The 23,907-nt window shown below is 41.0% G+C and overlaps 1 protein-coding gene across 12 annotated transcripts in view; it reads right to left on the reverse strand.

Annotated features, from left to right (window-relative positions):
- SAMD12 (sterile alpha motif domain containing 12) overlaps positions 1-23,907 on the reverse strand; it is a 392,988-nt gene that overhangs the window by 124,851 nt on the left and 244,230 nt on the right. The window contains exon 5 of one of the 12 annotated variants that reach the window (XM_037010840.2): positions 4-734. The exons of 9 other annotated variants lie outside the window; for them this stretch is intronic. In XM_037010840.2, coding sequence (XP_036866735.1) covers positions 703-734 — 32 coding nt within the window. In that variant the 3' untranslated portion in view covers positions 4-702. Of the gene's footprint in view, positions 1-3; positions 735-16,681; positions 18,615-21,513; positions 21,684-23,907 lie in introns of those variants that run through there. 2 more of the 12 variants (XM_073229998.1, XM_037010844.2) reach the window with 2 other exon arrangements.

Raw genomic sequence — 23,907 nt, forward strand, 5'->3', positions numbered from 1 at the left:
CAACCAAGTGAGGCCCTAGTAATTGCTGACTGTGGACCAGTGATCCACGTCACATGCCAATTCTTTTACACAACATGCTTTATTTAACCTTATTTCACCTTCTAGTCACCTCCTACAGGTTAGGGGATAAAACTTTATTCGCTCAAGAACACCCTGCCTCTCTACAGACAGGAGGCATCTTGGGCTACGAGATTGTAGGTTTACGTGAATTGCAATCACCAGGGGTCAATCACACAGGAAACACCCGGAAGAGGCAAGGGCAACGTATGACTAATCTGCACATCAAAGGATGGCGGTCAGACTTCAAAGAATAGAAACAAAAATTAGCAGCAAGTTATGTTTTCAGGAAGATATAAGATCTTCCCCCTTTGGAAGCAGATCTCTTCAGCCCAGCCGGGATGAAGTGCATGGTCAGTACCAAATTCTGTGCAAGCTAATCACAACTTACTAGGGATGGTTTCTGCAGCTCTGTTTACTTTCAATATCTTTATTTTTTATAATTTTACCTAATTGCCAAGACAATGGGTTAATGTTTTCTTTGGATTTCAATGTTGAAATGACCAAAAAAAGCTATTTTTGAAGAAGAAAATGACCCTTGCTACAGATGATCTTTTCTCTTTGAAATGACAACATGCTGACAGTTTTGAACTGTGAGGAGTCTGAGAGAAGCTTCATTGCTGTTACTGTTGCTTTTACCTTTTCTTATAGGATTTCTACACGAAGGAGCTCAGGGTCTAGGAACAAACACAGCGAATTAACAACTGGTTAAGTGTTTCACCAGGTTCTATTTTACAAACAGAAATTCATTTCCACCTGCAAGGTTTGGCCTCCCGGGGCTAGAATACAACTCTGCTGTTTGAAAAACTACAAGACAGCCCCAGCGTTACTCCCTAACAATTTCTTGACATCCTCATGGTTGCTATTTAACATAAACAAAAAGAAATCTTTCAAAACTCATTAGCATTTTAATCAACGCTCTGTACAATGTTGATCATATCAATATATTGACACCGATACTCAATCTTACCAGGAGAATAAAGAACAAGAAACCATTTATCTTTAAGATTAAATAAGTCTTTGCTTCCCCTCTGTCCAACTTTACAAATTCCTCAATTATAAAGAAAAAGGGGGAAAAATGCACAAGCTGATAGTGTGCCAAACATACTTGAGAAGGAAAAAAGATAATTCCTCAAAACCCATATGAGGCAGGCTGATTAAAATCAAGGCCTTCCTCACATCTCTTAAAACAAACAAAACTGGTGTTTGCCCTGAATCTTTTCAGCTTTAGCTGCAGCTTTGAGGAGTGGCGTTGATCAAGCAGCCTGGCTGCTGCTCCTGCAGCTGGTGCTAGCCGAGCCTGGTGGAAAGATGCATCCGTGATTTTGATCTGCCTTTTCTGATGGGTCCCTGAGGGTGCTTCTGAGCAACTGTGCCCTGCCTCCCAGAGCTCTGATGGGACACATCTCCATTCCTCCACCTCAGCAGGCAGAGGCTGCTATCTTCAGGATAGGTGTTTGCAGCCCCTTGCCCCATTCTGGGCTCCTCCAAGGTGTGTTTTTAAATTGAGATATAATTAACAAACAACATTATATTAGTTTCAGGTATAATAACTTGATACTTGTATACGTTGCAAAATGATCACCACAGCAAGTCTTGTCACCATCTGTTACCACATGAAGCTACCTACCCCCCAATTTTTTATCCCCTAGCTATTGTTTCATCTGAGAGTGGGTGCGAACAGCAGCTAGACTTGGACCGAGTGATGCTTCTGAATGAAAGAATGTGCTACCCAGGAGGCATAACCAATATTTAATTTGCTGCCTGTGTTCAATAGACTGTGAGCTCCTCAAGGACAGGGACTATGTCTCATCTGTCTTTGTACTCTCAGGGACCAACACGCATTCATTTGTTCATTCACTCATTCAAGAAATATTTACTGAGAGCTGTAAGTACATGATGAGAAAAGCACAGACTTTAACAGAGAATCAGACATTTCTCCTACAGGCTAGATTGCCATGGAATAAATACACTTTCTAATATGTCAGAAGATATACAAACACACAGTCAAATAATACAAAAGCTGAGCTATCTTACTAATAGCCTTATCAAATGTCTAAGATGAATGGGACCTGCTTTTATAGACAAGGAAGCCAGCTCCTGAAAATTGCTGACCAATCCACCTTGAGCAAGGTGGTCCATGGAAGATAAACTTATCCAAGTAGAAATTTCCTTGCTCTCTGTATCTGCCCTGTCCTCAGAACCTAATCTTGTCATATATATATATATATATATATATATATATATATATATATATGCACACACTTCTATTTACTTTTAATATTTTAATTTCCAAAAGTTCACATAATTCAAGGGTCTCAAGACCATGGTTTAAATAAGAATTGTGATTCCAAATTCCTACAGCAGCCAGGATATAAAATAACTTAAGTAAAGCCAGAGGAAAGAATGGAGGTCAGAATAGAGCAAACTAGAAACATGTTCTTCTTATCTACTCCAAACTGATGGCTTAAAGCAACGATGTCATTTTGCTTAGGCTTTTGTGAGTGAGGAATTCATGAAGGGCTCAGCTGGGTGGTTCATTCCTGACCCAGGTGATGCCCCCTCAGCGACATGGAGGATCCATTTCCAAGGAGGCTTCCTTAGTCATGTGTCTGGCACCTTTCTTGCTCCACATGGTTCTCTTCTTAGGGTCTTTCACAGCCTGGTGGTCTCAGGGCAGCTGCACACGGCAGCTCATTTCCCTGAACCAGCATCCCAAGAGACAGGAAGTGGTTGCTCCCAGTTTTTAAGTCCTGGGCCCAGAAACTGACACAGCACCACCTCTGCCATCAGAGCAGTCACTAAGCCCTCGTGGCCTCATGGGGCGGGTACTCTGACCACACCTCTCAATAGAAGGAGCATTAAAGAATTTACAAACATCTTTAACGGGCCAAAGTCTGTTTCGGAAAGCAACGCTAGGTACCAGGGTGTTGCATTGTGGAACTGTGGTCCAGTATGAAATACATCAAATTTTTAAAATAGAAGATTGAAATTTACATTTAAAAATGTGAAACATCCTGATTTTTAAATCCTGGCAACTAATTTAAGTTGTCTGAAAAGCTCTGTGTGTCTGACACATGCATTTGTAGATACTGCCAACCTGTATATACCTTTTGCCTCAACCACTAAACTAAATTCTTGCAGTTTTAAGAAAATACTGACATACAGAAATATTTTGCCTACAACTAAAAATGAGGGTCTTCATTATTTGTACCTAGATTTTTATTGAAACACGCTATCAGGTAAATGAGGGATCTTTCTATATAACTATTATGACCTGCAAGGAAAACTGAATGTCTCCTATTTGGAGGATTTCCTTCTCCCATTTCTATCCTGGCCAAATCAGTTCGATGAAAAGTATAGTGACTTTCATTTCTTGTTGAATTTGACCAAGAACTAGAAATGCAAGATGATGATAGAGGTACTGACTTAATGCCCCCAAGGAAAGTAAAAACAAAGAGAAGGCCAGAACTAAGTAAGAAGTCACTGATATAAACAGTTCAAACTCCATATCAGTGCTTCTTTAGTGACCAAATTACCTTCTGACTCAGAGAACGAGGGAATGTGCCGAGATTCAGCATTTCGGATCAATACTCTAGATGATTCTGATGTAAGTGGTCAATGCACCACCTTGCTGGTCAATTCTAGGGATAAGCTCTTGAGAGAGCAATATGGGGTAGAGCTACAGTATGAATCGTGTCTCCTTTTGTGAGCTGGTGGGGGCTGTTGTAGTAATGGAGCCAGGAGAATAACATACACTGTGGGTTCCATTCCCCCGACTGGGTGTGGAAAATGTGCTGGCAGTAGGAGACAGGGTTTCTAGCCCTGATGCTAACTGAGCTCAGGGAAGACATTTCCCCTTTCATGCCCTCAGTTTCCTCCTCTGGAAGATGAGAAGGATTGGCCTGGGTTCCAGCAATGGCAAGTTCTACTGCCCATATCCCATGCCCAAGGGGGGCCCTGCTGTCAGAGTTGGTAATTGGGAGTAAGTGAACACTGGTTGACCTGTCAGTTGGACCCAGGCTATCAGAGGCTCCTCACCTGCCCTCTGTCCTTGGAATGTGTCTTCTGCTCACTGTTCCTGCAACAGTGTTCAGACCATCTGGATGGTACATGTGACAGCCTAGCTAAGGCCTCTACATGAACTCTTAAGATTCTGGCAGGTGGGTGCAGAGATCAACCCACCTTGTTGCTGCCCAAGAGGAGTCTCCTAAGTTCCCATGCTTACTAAAACTGCTGCCTACCGACCTGAGTGGCCTCTTTCTTTGGTCTCTCCTGTCCTCTGTGTATAGGGACTAGTTTATGAACCCATACCTGCTTACCCAGAGCTTTGTGCTAAGCTCTGATTTGATTTCCTGAATGGCACTTTATGTAAAGGACAAAGGCTTCACATCTGCATTGGGTTAGCTGTGCAACTTGCTCAGGTTACTTAACTTCTTTCAGTCTCAGTTTTCCAATCTGTAAAATGGTAATAAGAACACCTTCATGGCAGAGATGTTGTGTAGACAGAATATACACATGGCACCTGGCACATAGCATTCAGTCATTACATGGAAATTCATTCCTTCCTTCTAGACTCTATTCTGCTTTGAGTGACTGCCAGGAAATGAGGCAAGCTAGGGACAGAAATTTTGATGCCAAAAATGGATGTGGAAATCCAAGCCCTAATGCAGAGGAAGCCGGGCAAGTCTTTATGCCCATTGTTGACTTTCTGACTCATAATTCCTTTTTCTTTTAACTCCCCCGTCCTGCTCAGGTTGGACCTAAGGCAGGAAGGTTGACAGTACAATGCCAAGGTCTCGTCTGTCAAGAAAAATCTCTCCGCGCTTCTCTGAGGCAAAAGTTCCAGGAAAAAATATGACAAACTCTTGTATCATAAGCCTGCTTAGTAACAGTCCCAGCTACCATTAACTTAAATGCACACAGAGGTCCACAGGAGTACAAGCAAGAAGGCCAGCTTCCCTGGAGGACTGAGTGGGACCTGAGCTGGGATTTAAAGAAGTTGAAAGAGCAAAGTGGATAGAAGGAACACATAAATGGAGGCAAGATGCAGTATAAGCAGTGGGTAATGAGACAGTGAAGAGGACAAAGGGCTTAGGGAATTATCTGTGCATTAGTTAGCTTGGCAAAGAGCCAGCTAACCCAACTAAGAACTGGGGAGTTCTTGGTATAAGCCTGGCCATTATATGGGAACAGGTCAACAAGGGCTGTGAGAACAAGGTCAAAGGAAAACAGGGTAGGCTGGTCTAGACGTACAACATAGGAAGGGAAGCGGGCAGGCTAGAGTGCAGGAAGCACTACTCCCCACCCGTGGTAGAGGATATGCAAATATAACTTTTGGCATCTGTGAAAAGTATAAGAGGAGGACAACTCAGCCATGAAGAATGCGGAGGAGGAGGAGAACTAGGAAAAATCTTGGAGGAACACATGCTAGGCTGATCACTCTTCACTTGGTTTTCCATGCACCAGAGCTGCCTACTTGCTCTTGGGAGACCCTCTGTTTGTTCTTCAAAATGAATTTAGAGAAGTCATATCTACTAAGGGATAAGTTACAGGCTCAGCCATGAGGCTCAAAAAGCCACAAAGCCCCATTAGTAGAGATTATAAAAATTTTCCTAATCACATATATAATTTATATAATTGAATACATTTTCATATAAATGCTAATTTTGTACACATTTCTATAAATAATTTTATAGGGGGCTAAAGAGCTAAGTCTACAAGTGGAAGGACATAAAAGATCATTCTACCTTGAGGCTTCTGGTCCTGTCCTTACCCTTCCCACCAATAGTTTCAAAAGAACAATGAGAGCGTACGAGTCAGCTCAGCATTGTCAGTGTGTATTTAATTTCTTTGTCCCAGCCAAGAAGGAAATCGTTACCTGGTAATGACCTCCTCATGGGCCTCAGGAACCCTCTCGTTTTTCACCAAGAAGCCCAGGGTGGTGATGTGGGGCGAGCTCTGCCTCTGAACTGTGAGAACGCACAGCTCATGATCGCCTATGCTGTATATTTGGAACCCCAGCAACCCAGATGCTAGAAGGCATTGTGAGGGCAAGGGTTTCTGGCTGTGACAGTGGGTCCCCCTAAGACGCCCCCAGGTTTGGTGGTTCGCTAGGAGAACCAACAGGACTCAGCACACAGCCGTACTCACAGCTAGGACTTACTATAGCAACATGATACGGAGCAAGATCAGCAAAGAGAAAGGCACATGGGGTGCAGTCTGGAGGAAATAAGACACAGGCTTCCAAGGGCCCTCTCCCACTAGAGACACACAGGATGAGTTTAATTCCTCCAGAAATGAGTAGTGACAACAAATGAGAAATGTCAGCTTCTGGGGAAGCTCATAAGAGATTCACTGCTCAGGTTTTTTATTAGGAGCTGCCCACACAGGCATCCTCTGCCTAGCCTGTACCAAAATTCCAGACTCCCAGCAGGAAAGCAGGTGTTTGGCGTAAATGATACTGTTGTACAATTAGTTTAGGCACGTGAGCCATTGATTGGGGAGAGGTGGGAACCCTCCTGAAATCCAAATTTCTGGACACCAACAAGGGCCAATCATGCAAGCAGGATCTTTTAAATTAAGCAGTCTCAGGCCCACTATGCTAACCTTTTTCTACATAATGGTCTAATGAGTCCAGAAAGCCCGTTTTACCATGGCTACCTTTTGAAGATTACACACATTGGCATGTTAAAGCTTTGAGAAGTATTACAGTATAAAAGACTTTTTTTTAAGCCAACATTTCCCAAACCTATTTGCTTATTATTTTTTTAAAAAATAGGATACTCATTACATCCTTTTGGATACTAGCATTATACAGAATACAATTTGGTCAATCCTAGACTAAGTGCATGGACTTGCCTCATTTCCCTGGCTTCAGCTTTTGCCATTTATTAATCACGCTTATAATAACAGCTAGTGCATTTATTGCTTCTACTGTGTGTTAGGACCTTTGTATACAATAACTCACTTGACCAAATAAGAGCCTGAACCAGGTAACCCCTCAGCATGGTGAAGTGCATGGTTCGGGTTGAGGGGTGCAGGCACTGAATGGGACTGCCATGCTAGTCTCCTGGCGTTGCCAGTTATCAGCTCTATGGCAACTTTCCTAACCTTGCTGTGCCTCCATTTCCTCACATGTAAAATGAACACAGTGCTTCATGCATAACAAGTACTACAAATGTACTTGTTGATCTTTTTAAATGAATGAAGTTCTTTCCAGCTTGAGCAGTTTTGATCTTTTGCTGCTCTACGACATGGATCATGGGAAGGCACAGACAATAAGACTGATGCAGCTTCAGAGACTATGGGATGGGATGGCTAGGTGACGGTGGCCTGAGGGAGCCAGAATAGCCCCAGATGGAGTTTGTTCCAGGTGCCAGGAAGGCTTGACACCCAAGGCCAGGGCCCACCCAGGGAGTAAATGCAAACTGTCACAGGCCAAGAAGTGCTATTAATTTCCTGGGAGTCTAGGACTGAGGCCAACAGCAGAAGTGATCTGCTTTTGATCACTTGTAAACAGAGCAAGACTCTTAAGAGCCTTCAGTTAGACTTGGCAATTTTATCCATATGCTCGAAGAAAGATACCTTGCAAGAAAATCCCCTCTGCATCAAGACTCATACAGACTGACATGGTAGAAAAAGGAACAGGGAAAAATGCCAAACTAAAAAATGACAAACTGCCAACAGGAAAATGCCAATTTTTAATATGCCTTAACTTTTTCTGTATTCCTTCTCAGGATACCCCCAGTTAAGGAAATTTCTATGTAACTGAATAATCCTTCATTGAAATATATGTAGAGTCAGCAGTGTTGTACTGGAAAGTGAAGGGCAAGGATATATTTTGTATTGTGTAGATACAGGTGGGTAGAGAAAGGAAGACCCTTCAGGGCAACTAGGTGTACTAAAACACTTGCTTTAGTGAAGACTTTTAAAATGGCTTGGTGAAGAAATTAGTTTGATATCTCCTTGAGACAACCCTAGGTTTGTCATGTCCATAATTGTTGTCACACATAATTCCTTACAGCTATTTTCCTAGGATTCATCTTTTGTAGTCAGGATCTAGAATATTCCACATACTTTCATAGTGCCATGACTATCTATCCCTTACTAACATTAAGTTGGGTGCATGGCACAGTGTATATGCTCAATAAATGTGTGTTAAATAAACAAAGGCCTTTGTTCACAGATCCCTCCACTTTAAACATCCAACATTTGCTTCCCTACCTAGTAACAGACGATGCGTCAAAGCCTGTTTCTAGTGAATCCTGTCTGACTCTGTGGGGCAGTGCCAGTTCTCCCAGTACACAATGCTTCGTGGATAATGATTCGAGCTACCACTGAGGGAGCCCTCACTGGGATTCTGGCACTGCTCCAGTACCTACACATATCATCTCTTGTTCTCCACACACACAGCCCTATGGTCCTTATACTCCCTTCACTTCTACAACTGCAGGACAGGGAAGCTTGGAGAAGAAACGAACTTGCCCATGGTTCCATAGCTAGGAAGTGGCAGCTACCTCCTCTCTGGATGCTGCAGCCACAGCATTTACTACATCATACAGTGGCTTATCATGGTGGACCAATCCATCAGCCATGTTGGTGCCAGCCTGGGAGTGTCTGTGATGGGGCACGGGTGTTCTTCACATACGTTCTCAATCAATCAATAGAACAGATTGAATAAGCCATGACAGCACAACTCAACTGCTGAAAAAATAAAACCAAGGGTTTTGTAGTCGGACAGATCTGGGTCAAGCTTCAGCCCCTCCAAACCCTAACCTTGTGGCCTTGACCATGTTATTTTAGTCTCTCAGAACATTGATTTCCTCTCTATAAAATGGAAATTACAGAGCCTACATCAAGGTATTTGTTGTGAGAATTAAAAAGCATGAAATGTTTACTCAAGTGCCTAGCACAGAGTTTAATTACTACTACTACTCATATAAAGGTTCGTTTGATAATTATAGTGTCTAAGATTTGCCTGAGGCTTAGTGGGTGTTCTATAAATGTCTCTTAGATGAATGAATACATATATGTCTCAATTTGGGGATTCAATGCCAAAAGATCCACATGGAAAGGCTAATTGTATTGTGGTTGCCTCAGAACAGATTTTTTATTTTCCGGATGCAAACTTCATAAAATACATGTAAGCTGCTGTCTGGACCACAGCACAGATTCTGAAATGTGGTGCCAAAGCAGCCATCTTCATTACGGGAAACCTGACTGCTTCTTGTGGGCCAGTCTCCCCCATCTTACTTTTCTTGGTGCCATTCCTAGTTCTGATATTTCACTTCGTTCCTGTGATCACATCCCACCATCTCCCTGATGTATCTCTGTGACAATCTCTTAGGTCAAGAACACGAAACTGCTCTTTCTTGCCATGTACGAAGGGAGTCTTCAAAACTAACTTTTTCCACAGTTCCACCTTTATGAGCTATATGATTCTGCCTCTAAATATCAATACAAAAAAGACATTGACTTGATAAATTTGTATCTTTGTCATTAAGTACAGCAAAGGTATCTACCACATACAAACTGGGTCAACACCTTTTAGGGTATCAGACTGCCCCACAATGATGCAACAGTGTCTCCGGGCACAAAGGGATGTCCATTACAACTCAGCTGCTGGCTGTTTTTCATTGGGTCAAAGCTGAGCCAACTGAGTTCCTGTCTAGAGACTAAGGAATTGGGATGGGAGGGGCAGAAAATAATTGGGAGTGGACAGATGAGAAATCGAGAGAGCACTTGAGGGAGTTCTGAAAGCTCTAGCCATAACTAGAGAACTTGAAAGTGGTGAGAAGTCATCTGCCACTCTGTGACTTGAGTGGCAGAGATATGTAGAAAGAATGAAGTGGAGAGAAAGGGAGACACAAGAGAAGAAGAGACTGACTACCATCAGGACGCTTGCTGGCTTTTCAGTTCTACTTCGTCCTGAGGTCCTTCTGCGCCTGCTCAGAAGCTTTGTCAATGGCTTTTTCTGTGTGTACTTTAGGAATACCCCACCAAACTTTGTTGTTTGGCTGAAGCAACCTTCAGATTTCTGTTCCTTGCAACCACAGTGATTCTAACTCACCCAATACAAACCTAAGATTACAGTTACAGTTATCAACAATAATGCTTATATGCATTTAACACTTGTGCACATCTATAAATTGCTTATTACTAAAATCTATACAGGCAAGTACTAGGGTAATGCTGCTGAAGCAGCCATCTAGGAATTAATAATTGGGTAGCATCTGGAGGTGAAAATGCAAGCCAGGGCCAGAAAGTGGATTTCCTGACATGATAACTAGTATGAGAAGTCATCAGATCCCTGGCAGTGATGCCATGTACAAGAGTTCATCAAGGTCGGATGATTGTAGATCAGTAAGACAGTAGGGGGAAATGTTTTCCTATCAGGAAAGAACAAAACAATGAAACAGATGGATTGCTGTTTTAAGATGAAGATTACAAGAGCACAAACTGGCCATGCCTAGGTGGTTCAGAAAAAAAAAATGGCTCCCATCTCCATGGTTTCTAAGAAATATGCTTCAATCTTGCAGATACCAATAAAGCATTATGCAACTGTCAATTTAATAATGGAAGTGCCACCAAAGATTCATCTTTAACAGAGACTAAATGTAATAGACAACAGGGAAAGGGGGTTGGTAGGCCTCTGAATTAACTAACCATGTTTGAGGAAATAACTGAGGCGATAAAAAGATCAATAGGAAATCAGGCAGTTCTCCAGGACCTAAGGGTTTCACAGTGGCATATTTTAAAACAAGAGCATTTTATTGACTCATCCCATTTTTAATGCACTAAAAAATACAGCTCAGGGGCCTGTTGTTACTGTAGAAATGGGTACATAATGAGGCTTAAACTAACTGAATGACTGATAAAAAGGAACAGTCATATACCTCTTTCTACTCAATATAGCCCTGCAGATATACCAGGCAGATATATCAGAACAAAAGAAACATTGCTCCCAATCAGAAAAATAATTATGTGTGTTAGAAAATTTGGAAAACCCAGGAGAGTACAGAGAAGAAATAAAAAACACCCTTAAACTGTCATCCAAAGATGCCAGTTAAAATACTGGTGCATTTCTTTCTGGTCTGTTTTTTTTTTTCCTGTGTCAATAATATGCCTCTTTTTTACTGTATATACACTATTTAGAAATAACATTTTGATTTTCCTGTATATGTTGTTTTCATATTATTTTTACTTAATATCTAATGAGGATTTTCTCCTGTCACTGTATACAATTTCAATGCTGCAACACATATATGGTTTGTCATAATTGAACCAAAATATGAGATATTTATTTGGTTTCCATTTCACTATTTGCTATAGACTATCTGTATCTTCCTCAAGTTCATATGCTGAAGCACTAATCCCCAATGAGATGGTATTAGGACATGGAGCCTTTTGGCGGTAATTATGCCATGAGGCCAGAGCCCTCAGGAATGGGATTGTGTCCTTATAAAATGAGACAGGAGAGAGCTTGCTTTCTCTCTCTCTCCCTCCACCACATGAGGACGCAGCGAAGGGGCACCCTTCTGACATCAGGAAGAGAGTCCTCCCCAGAAACAATCAGCTGGCACCTTGATCTTGGACTTACCAAGCTTCAAAACCATGAGAAACACATTTCTGTTGTCTAAACCATCCTGTCTATGGTAGTTAATCTCCAAGCTAAGATGTTACTTTTTAAACATAAAAAAAGACAGCTGTTTATTCCCACTCCCTTTTCTTGCCTCCTCCTCATGACCCGTTCTCGTCTTTTCTATCCAGCTCTGCCATGGGAGGCTGACCCCTGAGGAATTACCTGCGATCTCTTGCTCTCTGGCTTCTGGTTGTGTTTAGCTAGTGAGAGGCCCCAGTGGAAGGCAGTACATGAGAGGTTTGACTGTCCTCTTTCCCACCCTGCCCATGGTCCTCTCACAACATACTTCTGGCCAGTTGACCCCTCTTCCATGGCCCCAGCTCTCTCTGCTTCCTCTGGCCTTTGCTCTTGCTGGTCCCTGGTGAGAGAAACCTTAACAACCCTTGTGGGTTCTTTTAATTTCTGCTAAGCAATTGCTTCTTTAAATTATCTTTAGATTCCCATCTCACTGGTATGGAAAGTTTCCATGAACATCTTGTATATTACATGGTATAACTCTGTGGAAATCATTTATTTATAGAAAGCATAACAAAATCAACACTATGTAACACTGATACCAAATAACAGGAGGATTAATGCAGGTAAAATGCTTCTACAAAACTTATAAAATAGAGAAATAGTCTGAAGTCAACAAATTTCTTCCCTGATGTTTTTAAAGTCTCTCTCATCAAATTTCCCTCAATTCTCTTCTCTCTGTAATATTCAAAAATCACATGCTTCCCCCTTCGGAAGCCTTTGCTCATGCTGTCACTCTAGATGGAGAGTCCCTTCAGTTTTCTCCCTGCTTCCCAACTCAGGCCGAAGCCCACAACCTTCACTCCTCAGGATGACTGGAGCTATGCTGGTCCATATGGTGGCTGGTAGTGACATGTAGCTACCTAAATATAAGTTAATTAAAATTAAATTATAAATTCCATTCCTTAGTCATACTAACCACATTTCAAGCGCTCAGTAGCCACATGTGGCTAGTGGCTACTCTATTGAACAGTGCAGATGTAGGGCATTTCAGGAAATTGTACTGGACAGAGCTGTTCTAGAGCACTTAATTATATACGACTCCGATGAGTATTAAATCATAAATACTTTTGCATTGTTCTCCAGCTGGGGAGTCAAGGAGTAATAGGGGAGGGTCTACCTTCTTCATTCTGAGTCCAAACAGTGCTGGGCACATAGTAGATACTTAGGAGGTACACTTGCTGACTTGCATAATGACCATAACTATTGCTCAGTAGAACATTAAAACACAAGGAACTTAATAATTGAAGCAAGGATCTGGAAAGGGTAAACCCTGGACAGTTTGGTGGTAGTGGTAGGGACTCTTCTAGACCCCCAGTAATACAAGCAAAAACTCTGTGTCCTATACGGCCTCTTCCTTACGTACTCTTAAAGAAGTTACCTACAACATTAGGAAAGATTTTTCAACAAGCTATATATTCTAATCAAATGAAATCATCCAAAGGACCCAAATAAACAGCTATATATAGAAGGCTTTTATATCATCTTTTGGGCTTGTCACAGACAATGAAAAACTGTGTTTAGATATTGGTACACTTTGATTTTGACTGTGATTCTGGTTGGCAAACTGGCCTGTGTCAGAAGCAATTTAATGGAACTGGCGAAGCTGTATATCTTATACGATGCACTTTCTCATCTCACTGGCTTGAGATGATTGCTGAATTATAACAAAAATTCAGTGTTTGACTTACTGGAATAGCCACATAAAATACATGTTTTAGCCTTAGACTAATCACTAGGAAAAAATTCTTACTTGGATCCAATTCCTATCTACCATTTATTCAGATCAGTGCTAATAATCACATTGCAAAAATCTCTTTCAAACCTCATAGCCATTCTGTGAGCTAGATGTTTCTGTTCTCATTTTACAGTAGAGAAGACTTACTTTTAGAGAGGCTATACCATCAGCCTCAGGTTAAATAGGTAGTGGACAGAGCTGTGTTAACAGCCTAGATTCTCTGACTATGAAGCTCATGTTTTAGGTCACTCTGTGTTAGTTTATCCCATCACTGACAAGAGTAAAGCTGGGAATGTGGAGCTGGCGTGGCACAGGGCGTGGTGTGGCCTTGCAATACCATTTTATGTCATGTTGTCAGTATAGCTTCTTGTCTCTCTCAAGGCCTTTTCTGATACTCATTTGAATAAACCATCAGAAGACACTGATGACATGCATAGAGGTGGATGGGCAGCTCAGTGAAGGAAGCTCTTATTTAACATAAAACAAGACCTGGTGTGAGTAAAGATCAGGAATGCTTAGTGATCAAGCCATTGTACCAGCCCCTCCCCGACGGGCGTACCTGACACATATTTTGATGATTCCTAAATTTACATGTTCAGTGCAAAACCCCTCATTGGACCTCCTTACTTAGATATCTAACCACTTTCTTAAGTGTTTCAAAAGGGGCTCAAACTTAACATGTTACAGACCGACCTTCTCACTTTCCAGTCAAGCCTCTGCCTCATGTTTCCTGTTCTAGGCTCTTCCACCTACGTAGCAGCTCAGGCCAGGAATCTACACTCACTCTTGATTCTCTCCTGGCCACATGCAGTCCTCATGAAGTCCTGTTGAACCCACCTGCAAACTGATTTGCCCCCAAACAGCTTAGTGGCCACCACCCTAGTTCTAACCATTACCTGTTGTTACCTGGATTTCTGCAAAAGTCATCTTCTGGACTCCCTGGGGTCAAACCTGCCCTCACCCAATCTATTCTCTAGACAGCTGCTAGCATGATCTTTTAAAAACAAAAATGGGATCTCATCACTTCTGTGCTTTAAATCCTTTAGTGGTCTCTCATTGCACTTCTTGAGACCCTAATTCCATATCCTCAGTGTGGTTTTGAGGCCCTGTGGGAGCTGTTTCTGGCTGTGTCCAGGCCTCATGGCTCTCCTTTGAGCTTTGTGGTCCAACCTGTGGTGTTTGTTCAGTTCTTAGATAATGCTAAACTCTTGTGCCCCAGAGCTTTGCACATGCTCTTCCTGCTTGCTCTTCCCCACTTTCACCTGGAAATCCTCATTTCTTCTCTTTACCTCTTAAATGTCACTGCTATTTCCAAGTCTAATTAGAGCCTCTCTGCATTTTATATTTTTCCTGCATTGCCCTTAACATAACTTTACTACATATATGCACATATATAGTGAAATTTATATACATGTAAAATTAACTATCTATCTATATGTAGTATGTATGTGTACACATACACACACACACACACCTCATTTCCTGTGGACAGAACCCTGGAAAGGGATGTGCTAACTGAATAGTGGTATGGGGGCAGTGTAGTATAACTCCTACGGATCTACCTCCCTGGCATTGGACAATGGTGACTGCTCTTCCAAATCTTATAAAATATATTGACAGTGTATATTTACAGATTTCTAGCAGAAGACTTAGCATGGTATCTGAGAGCAGGGGCTTTGGAAGGAGCCTGGGCTCACATCCTTGCTCCCTCAGTTCTTAGGTTGTGCGACCTGATTCAAGTCACCTAAATTCTCTGTGCCTCTGTTTTTTAAATCTGAATAGGGATAATAATAGCTCCCATCTCAGAGGGTTATCGTCAGGATAAAATGACAATGCAAATAGAAGGCTTAGAACAATGCTGGTATGTACGAAGCACACAATAAATGACAGTGATATTTGCTGTCATAGCTGTGGCCCCATGTGGGGCTAGCCATCCTGGGTCTATAGACCAATTCTAATAGACATTTAACTTACCTAAGTTTTAAGTTTTTGAAATACTCATTGGTTGAAGGATCCTTGACGACAGAGACTGTCCTGGGCCTAGTACAGTATCTAGCATATAAGATGAGTTCAATTAATATTTATCCAATTTAATACTTTATAGTGTCTGGGATGGAGCTCCAATGCTGAGACTGTTCTCTTACCTCTGGAGACATTCATTACTTTTTCCCCTTCACCTGAGCAGTGGGGTTTTAGCCACAGTCAACACCCTCAACATCTCTATTAAAGGGACAAAGTCAACTCTTTCTCAACCTTTTTTTCTAAGCCCAGGGCTTGAATAGGACAGGCTCCCTGGAGTCTAATTAATAATTATTTCCATTATCTTTACTGTCACAGCACTTAATATCTACCAGGAGCTATTTTAAGGATGAGGAAATTCAAATACTTGCAGTTTCTAACCCCAGAGCTGGGTTAACCCAAGGGACCAATTGACTCCCAGCAGACTCACAATGGAAATTGCCAACCTGTCACAATTTTAACTCTTAGTATGACACAGAGAAGAAAACAGAATAATGACTTACTTAAAGATTAAAATTGTGCCTGTTTTCAGAGGTGACTCTTTTAGCTGTTGGAAACTCAACTTTCAAGACTTTAAAAATCAGTTTTGTCTCCAGATTATTTAAGGTGGAAAAAACCCCCAACAAAATAGGTGGAGTCAAAAGCCTACTTTAATACAATAGAGGGAAATGGCAATGTGTGTCTGAGAGACCTGGCTCTTCAGCACAATGACTCAGAGTTGCTCTTTGTACTAACAGGGATTTTGTACAAGGACTGGGTGATTAAGGAGTTCACCTCAGTGGTTGTGAGATCACCCCAAAGTCTATGTTAAAGTCTACCTATGCCAGGTGGGCATCAGGGCCCATTTCCACCCTTTCAATAAAAGAGAATTGCTTGAATTGCACTTGTGTTTTTTCCTGAAAAGAATTGAAAGTAATGTTTACCCTCTTCAAAATGTATGTTTTGGAAGCACAGGTTAGAAAGTCTAAGAACCAGTGTGTCAGCTTTCTGAGAAGGGAACCTGATTTGCTCAGCTAAAAAGACTTCAGTGAGTCTTTGCAGTTCACCTACTTGTCAAGTTCAAGGACCTCATTGTTTATCATTGAGTCTCAATACCTAGCCTGACATATAGTAAGGTAAAAATTGTTGAATGAGTAAATGAGTAAGTATGCTTGTTCCATGTTAACATCTTGGAGGATCTAATATGATGTTGTTAATAGCCACCATATACTGTGCTCAATAAACAATCCTCTAAAGAATCTGAAGGGAAGGATTGGGTAGCCCTTAAACCTTGCAACATCAATTAGCATTTCAAAAAGGCAAAGATACACAGATGATTAAAATACTACCTTTGATGGTTTCTTAAAGTTCTAAGGGACTGTGGTAATGGGTATGCTTCACTTTCCTGCTCTAGCACACATCTGCACATATGTGCACATGCATACCAAACACAAACCCCTTATATGTACCTAGATAACAACTACACACAAAAAAACAACCATTCACATATCTGTTAATCATGACTTTGTTTACACAATTCGTCTACAAGGAGGAGTAATCATTTGTGAGTCTTTTAAATTGATGTAAGAGGCATTTTCTAGTTCATTCTGTGAGCAAATCTGATAAGCTCAAGACCCTATTAAGATATTCAAGCCTGGAGAACTGGATAAATAAATATAAATGAATTCATTTGACTGAGTGACATTTTCATTTAATTAAAGCAGAAAATCAGCTCTAAAACAAATGATTATCCCTGACAAAGAAGCAGAAACTGGTCCTTAATTAATAAATTCTAATAGGTCTTCTGCAGGCTGCGAGGAGTATTTATTGAAGGAGCACATTGGGGAAGGGAGGAGAAGTTGGGGAGAAAGAGAGAGGGAAAGAGAAAGAGGGGGCACAAAAGATTATACATACCTACACTTCCAGAAATAGAAAGAAGATTAGAGACCATTTATTTATGCCTTAGTACATGTCAAATCCTACTAGACCAAAATTATTGTAGTAAAACTCTTTGTGTAACCAAACAAATAGCCAAGCTCAGGAGAGGATCAATTAATTTTTTAAAAACATACAAAATAATTTTGGGTCAATGAAATTTGTTCTATTACTATTTTATTTCTTCCTCTTTTCCATGGTCTGAATTTTAGGGACACAAATGACAAAAGAAAAACCAAGTTTCCTGATAATTAGAAGGATAAATTCTCACATACGTATATGTTTATAGCAAACATGAATCATGACAAACAACCAACATGATAGTGATGGGATAAACTGAGACATATACTCAAGGGCTTCTCAGGTATTTTCAGAATCTCCATATATTACTGTTAAAAAGAAAGACACAGACCCAACACGGTATCACCCCTGCTCGGCCAAGTCACCAAACTAGGGCCTAATACTTAAACCCAATTACAGTTGGAACCTTCCCAGAAATGTAGTCACTCAGGAATTTTCTTGTTTGGATCACTGATAAAATAAAGTCACAAGAGCCTTCTCCATGTTCCTTAAAAGAAGACGGGGTAATCGGCATTATAAGAGCCACCGTTCTCCCTAAGAGAAAGTGACTTTGCCTGAAACAACCCCATCTTTTCTTTTGTTAATAGCCACCTTCCCCCTCCTGTCTATAAAAACCTTCCATTGTGTACAATTCCTCAGAGCATCTTTCTCATTGCTGGAGGGGATGCTGCCCAATTCATGAATTGCTTAATAAAGCCAGTTAGATCTTCAAATTTATTTGGGTGAATTTTGTTTTTTAATGCTACTTTCACCAATGTTTAATAGTTTTTAATGCTAAATATCCACTTTGTTTCCCTGTTATAACTTGGAAAGAGTGAGCCTTTGGATACATAAATCAAAGCCACATCACCTCTTACGTAGCAGACACATGAAACCTTTGAGGTTACTGTTAATAATTTTCTGTGCATTCATTTATGCCAAATCAATTTCAATAAATCAATTAAAATGGCAACTAGCAAAATTTCAAGTTATTGATCTAACAAGATTAAGATTACTCAAGGTATTTGAGGGCATCAAGAAATGCTAGGTTGGCATCTCTACTTCATTATGATGTCAAGTTTGGAGATAAACAAATCTGTTTTCTTAGTGTCCCAATCTCTCAGGTATGAAGGAGGTGGCTCAGCAAAACCACATGTCTTCAAATGCCTAGCAGACCAAAATAAAAGAAAACGGAGCATGAAGAGTGATAACTATGTATGATTAGCAAGCTTTTACAAGAAACCTTTTATTTGTGTAGTCTCAAGCATCAGTTTTTAAAAGTGTTTCAGCATCTTTTATAAGAGTTTTTTATAAAAGAAAAAATATGTCTTTGAAAGAAGAGATACTTCAGAGCCAGCAGGCAGGTTGGAAAAAAGGAGTTATCCTATCCATTGTGATGGCTGATTTTGTGTCGACTTGACCTGGCCATGGGGTGCCCAAATATTTGGTCAAACATTTTTGAGGGTGTGTCTGTGAGGATCTTTTTGAATGAGATTGGCAGACATAGCAGAGCAGATTGCTCCCTCCAATGTAGGTGGGTCTCATTCAACCTGGTGGAAGACCTAAATAGAACAAAAAGGCTGATCCTCCCTCAAATAAATGGGAACTCCTCCTGCCTTACCAATGGAATTGGGACGTTGGTTGATTTCCCTGCCTTTAGACTGGAACTGAAACAGTGGCTCTTCTTGCGTTTTCAGCCTGCTGGTTTTTGGACTGACTACACCATTGGCGTTTCTGGCTTTCTGCTTACTGACAACAGATCTTGTGACTGCTCAGCCTCCATAGTAGCGTGAGCCAATTCTTTATAAGAAATCTCTCCCTCTGAGTATACTTTATATACGTGTGTGTGTGTGTGTACATGTATGCAACACCCATGTATATATCTCCTATTGATTATATTTGTCTGGAGAACACGATATGCCCAATGTGGCCTTTTATTTTTAGTTCTGAGAGCAGGCACTGCAGATCTTCAGACCTCAGTTTCCTTATCTGTAAAACGGGGTTCATGGTATCTATTTTGCAAAATTACTGTGGGGAATAAATAATAGAATTAAAAATGCCAAATATACAAATTTAAATGTACAATCGGTATTAGTTCCTGACTCTTTTTTGACAAACTGGAGAGGATTTGGTAACTTGTTCCTCTGTATGGGAAAAAAGAACAATATGTAATATTAATGTTAGATATTAATGATCTTGAAAACAGCCCCCAAACTATGAAATCTTGATGGTTCAAGCCCAATATGAATACCCAAACTATTCTCTGTACAGCTGAAGAAACTACCTTTCCTTTTTCACACCTTGTATCTTTACAGAAGGTTCCACCATGATAGGAAGTGGTGGAGTCTCTGTGTAAAGTACCTTCTTTATTGGCCTGTGGGGCCGCCCAAGAGAACTTGTTTCATTTTGCCTGGGGAAACAGAGGAGGTGGGAATTCAGTGGCATTGTCTCCTGAAGACTATAGAAGGTGGCCCACTTTTTTAGATCTCATCACCTGCAAGATTAGGAGACAGGGTTAGATGGGCTTCACTATAATTTGGGCTTTAAGATCCTCTTATCTACCTCAAGGGCTGACACTTTCTTTTGAGTTTATATGGTCATGACAGGCAAACTTACTAAACCCAAAGGGAGTTATACTCTGTCGCTATGAAAAGGCTGAGTACCTGGCGGCCTGTGTGTGACGAATCTCTGCAGTGCTGGGCAGTATTAGTTCCTTTCGTAGGCATGTGTCCTCTAGGGGTGAAGCTGTGAAAAACACCAATGCCTGGATGGAGAGTCTAATCCTGCAGGTTCTGGGATAAGATCCAGGAATCTACAGTTTTGAAGAAGCATGCCCAGGAAATTCTGCTGCAGGAAGCTCACAGATTAGGGAAGGAAAATGTGGTGAGAGGAGTGAAGGATGACACTTTACAAGCTTCGTGTTTACTGTTTCTCAGCCTATCACCACAGGTTGCCTAGTCTCCTGAGTTGGCTTCTCTTCAGCCTCACTGGTCCCCACCCCCACTCAGGCTGTCACTATCTCCTGCACTGATAATGCACCAGCTTCCCGACTGGGTATCTGGCCTCCTGTCTTGTCCTTCTCCAGTGCATCTTCTCACCTTTATCACACAGATCTGGTCAGGAAAGTCTCTGGTTCAAAGCTATTTAATGGCTCCCACTGTCTTCCAGATAAATCATAATTCCCTAGGAAAGCAAACGGGCAAGGTGTTCGCTGCCCCGCCAGCTCCCTCCCTTACTTTCCAGCCTGGCTTCCCGCCATCTCCCATCCTTTTCACTCACTCTCCACCCTGTGCCCTTACCAGCCATCCTCCTGTCCCTGGAAGGCACCAAACTTCCTCTTCAGACTTGGCCACAAACAGGCCATTCCTTCCAATGGGGCGTTTTTCTTTCTGCAGCCCCTCAGCCCTGCCTGCCCTGCTTAGGCTCTCTTCCTCTTTTAGATCTCGGCTTCCTGAGGACTTTCCTGATCCCTCAGAGTCAGGGAAGTCCCTCTGCTTACTCACTCCTCAAACCATAATTAGTTTCCTCTTCACATCATTCACATGATCATGATTCCTGTTTAATGAGTGTCTTTCCCATTAAGATGTAAAATCCATGTTTATGAGAACCAGGTCTATCATGCTGACTGAATTTCAGCAACACCCAGTGAAGGTCTGACATAAGCCAGGCACTCAGGAAATATATGACTTTTTAGTAAATATACTTTTATGGCATGGTATGTCTCCCTAAAGCTCTTATCATCTTGGCAATCTTATATTTTTTTGATAACTAAAGAGAAAATGAACATACCTGCTAACTATAATAGTGCCAAAGTAGCTCAGTGCAATCCTGAAAATGGCTTGCATGCTGTCCTACTATAACTACTGTTCTAAAAAGCCCACAGGAAATTTGAACACCATGGAGCCTGGATTGCAGGGTCTAGAGTTACCCTGAAGAAATGAACCAGTGTCAGTTCAAGAAAACCCATGTATCATCTTTCTTCAATGCAATATCAGTCATTTAAGATTCTTCCAATCCACAGTCAAACCACAAAGTCAAGTGACGTAACAATACAATCCCATGGCCATCTTAAATTGTTCAAACAAGCTCATTATATATATAGTTTATTTCACCTATATATGGCATTTAAATGAAAAGGGGTCAATTGTAAAGAATTTGTTTGAGGTTGGCCATTTCTTCAGAGGAATGCATGAAACACTTGGAGTCTTTAGAGTCCCCTAAAGGTTACTCTTCACCCTGGGAAAAAATGCGATAAAAGACTGAATTGCGTAGAAGTAATGAAAGGATAATTCCTGATAGGATGTGTCCAAATTAGAAAAAATAATTTGTGGACACTTCTCCCATATACTGGCTAGAGAGGCACTCAAAATGGGTATTTTTCTACCATGTAGAATGCAACACATAAGAAGCAAGGCTCCATTTAAAGCCTCACTTCAAACACACAGTTTGAATGAACTGGCCATAATAGACTCCCAGAATGAAAATGAAATAGGAATGGATGCTAGCTAGGGTGTACATGTCACAGTGCTAACCCCTACTGATACACTGATGTATGAGCTTCATAATCCCCAAAATAAGTCTGTGCTCAGCCTCTAATGCTTTACCAAGAATAATTTCTCTGAAGGCTCAAATACTTGATAAAATTAGAAATATTCCTAACTACAATATCTGTGTAACATGGTGGGAAGATTTTGAAGTGTGTTGGGGGAAAGCTCAGGAGTTAGCAGTTTGAGGAAATGCTGGCTTAGAAGCAACATAGAAGGAATGTGTGGGTTGGTAGGTCATAATCTGGTAACACTGAATGAAGAAGTGGTAATGAAATACCCTAGTAACAGAAGAATATTCTCCACAGAATCCTCTAAGATTACTGGTCCAACATCCCCGTCTACTATGATAAGCCACTGGGCCATTAGCTGGGTCTTAGAAAAGGTTCAATTTATAGTCACTTGTTAGTGTTAGACCATTTAAGATTTGAAAGTATTAGGCAAAACAACTCAAAGCAGGTGGGTTGCTAATATATATACAAGAGCCCTTGCTAAAAGTGTATATATTTAAAAGCCATTGCTATTGTCTACGAGTCAAGCTGATATAAAAAAGATCACAAGGGAATAAAAGAGATTGTGGGCAGTTTTGCTCATGCAAATGGCCTTAGCTACTCTTACTTTTTTAAAATTACAGATTTGTTAAATATTGTACTCACTGCTTTGAGAAGATTAAGTTGAAAATGAAATGCAATTAGTAAATAAAAGAACAGCAATTAAATTTAGACCAGCAACAGTAATCAGAGAATCCACTCTCTGCTGGGTGATGTGCTAGGATGCAGGAAAGCGAAACAAAATCAGGGGACAACCGAGGTTACCCATGATCTATAGAGGAGACAGAGACCCCATGGCTTTGTATGGGATCCTCCATTACCTCATGCTAGTCCTTGTCCACTGTCAAAATTTTTCATCCTTGAAGATCTAGTTCATTTGTTATACCTTTGGTAAGCCTCCCTTTGTCCCTCCTATTCCCAGGTGAGGCTAAGTTCCAGTTCTGTGCCATCACTATATACATCTATGCATTCCTATCATGGCATATATATGCTATCCTCATTACTAGCTGGGTGCTCCTTTTTATCCCTGGCACCTACCACAGAGCCTGGTGTTTATTGAGCAGAATAAGAAACGGATATTAAATAGATACTGCGTAATGAATACATTATTAGTATGAACAAGTGCTTAGTAATGAACAAGAAGGAATGACTTTGGTTCTGCCTGAGAGATGAGGTAAGTCTTCTCAGAAGAGGTGGTATCTCATCAAGGCCGGGTCCTTTCATGAGTTTAATTACATACCACATTCATAACAACTCTGAAATAGATCCTATCCCCATTTGTTTTTACTGAGGAATCTTAACTTCTGACAAGTTACTTGCCCAGAGTTAATACATCTGTGAAATGCCCAGAATGGCTTTCTATGAGATGCTAAAGGGTTTGTGTTTTACGCTGTAGGCAACTGGAAACCATCAAATGTTTTAAAGAGGGAAATAATGTCATTAAATTACGTCATTAAATTAACTGGCAATGTAAGTTGGAAGTTAATTAAAGGAGAATAAATGGGCAGGACAGAGACTAGAGATTGAATAGTAACTAGTAGGTTATTCTAACGGCTTGTGAAGGAGCTAAAGAGGGATGGATTAACAGTGGCAAGCATGGTAAAAGACTGGAAACTTATTTTACAAGCAGAATTCACAGGATTTGGTCACCGATTACACGAGTGGTGAAGGAAAAGGAGTAAGCACAGGAGCCTGAGCCTTCTATGTTAGGTGACGAGGGTGAGTCACAGTGTTAGTCACTGTGAGAAGAAACACAGAGATGAGAATAGGCTCTGGGATGGTAAGAAAGAAAAGGGGATTCATTTTGGATATTTTTAATGTGAGATATCAGAGGACTCCTCAGGGATTTATCTTTAGGGAGATTAA

This window comes from Manis javanica, chromosome 2, assembly GCF_040802235.1.
Source record: "Manis javanica isolate MJ-LG chromosome 2, MJ_LKY, whole genome shotgun sequence".
In the NCBI taxonomy this organism is placed as follows: Eukaryota; Metazoa; Chordata; class Mammalia; order Pholidota; family Manidae; genus Manis; species Manis javanica.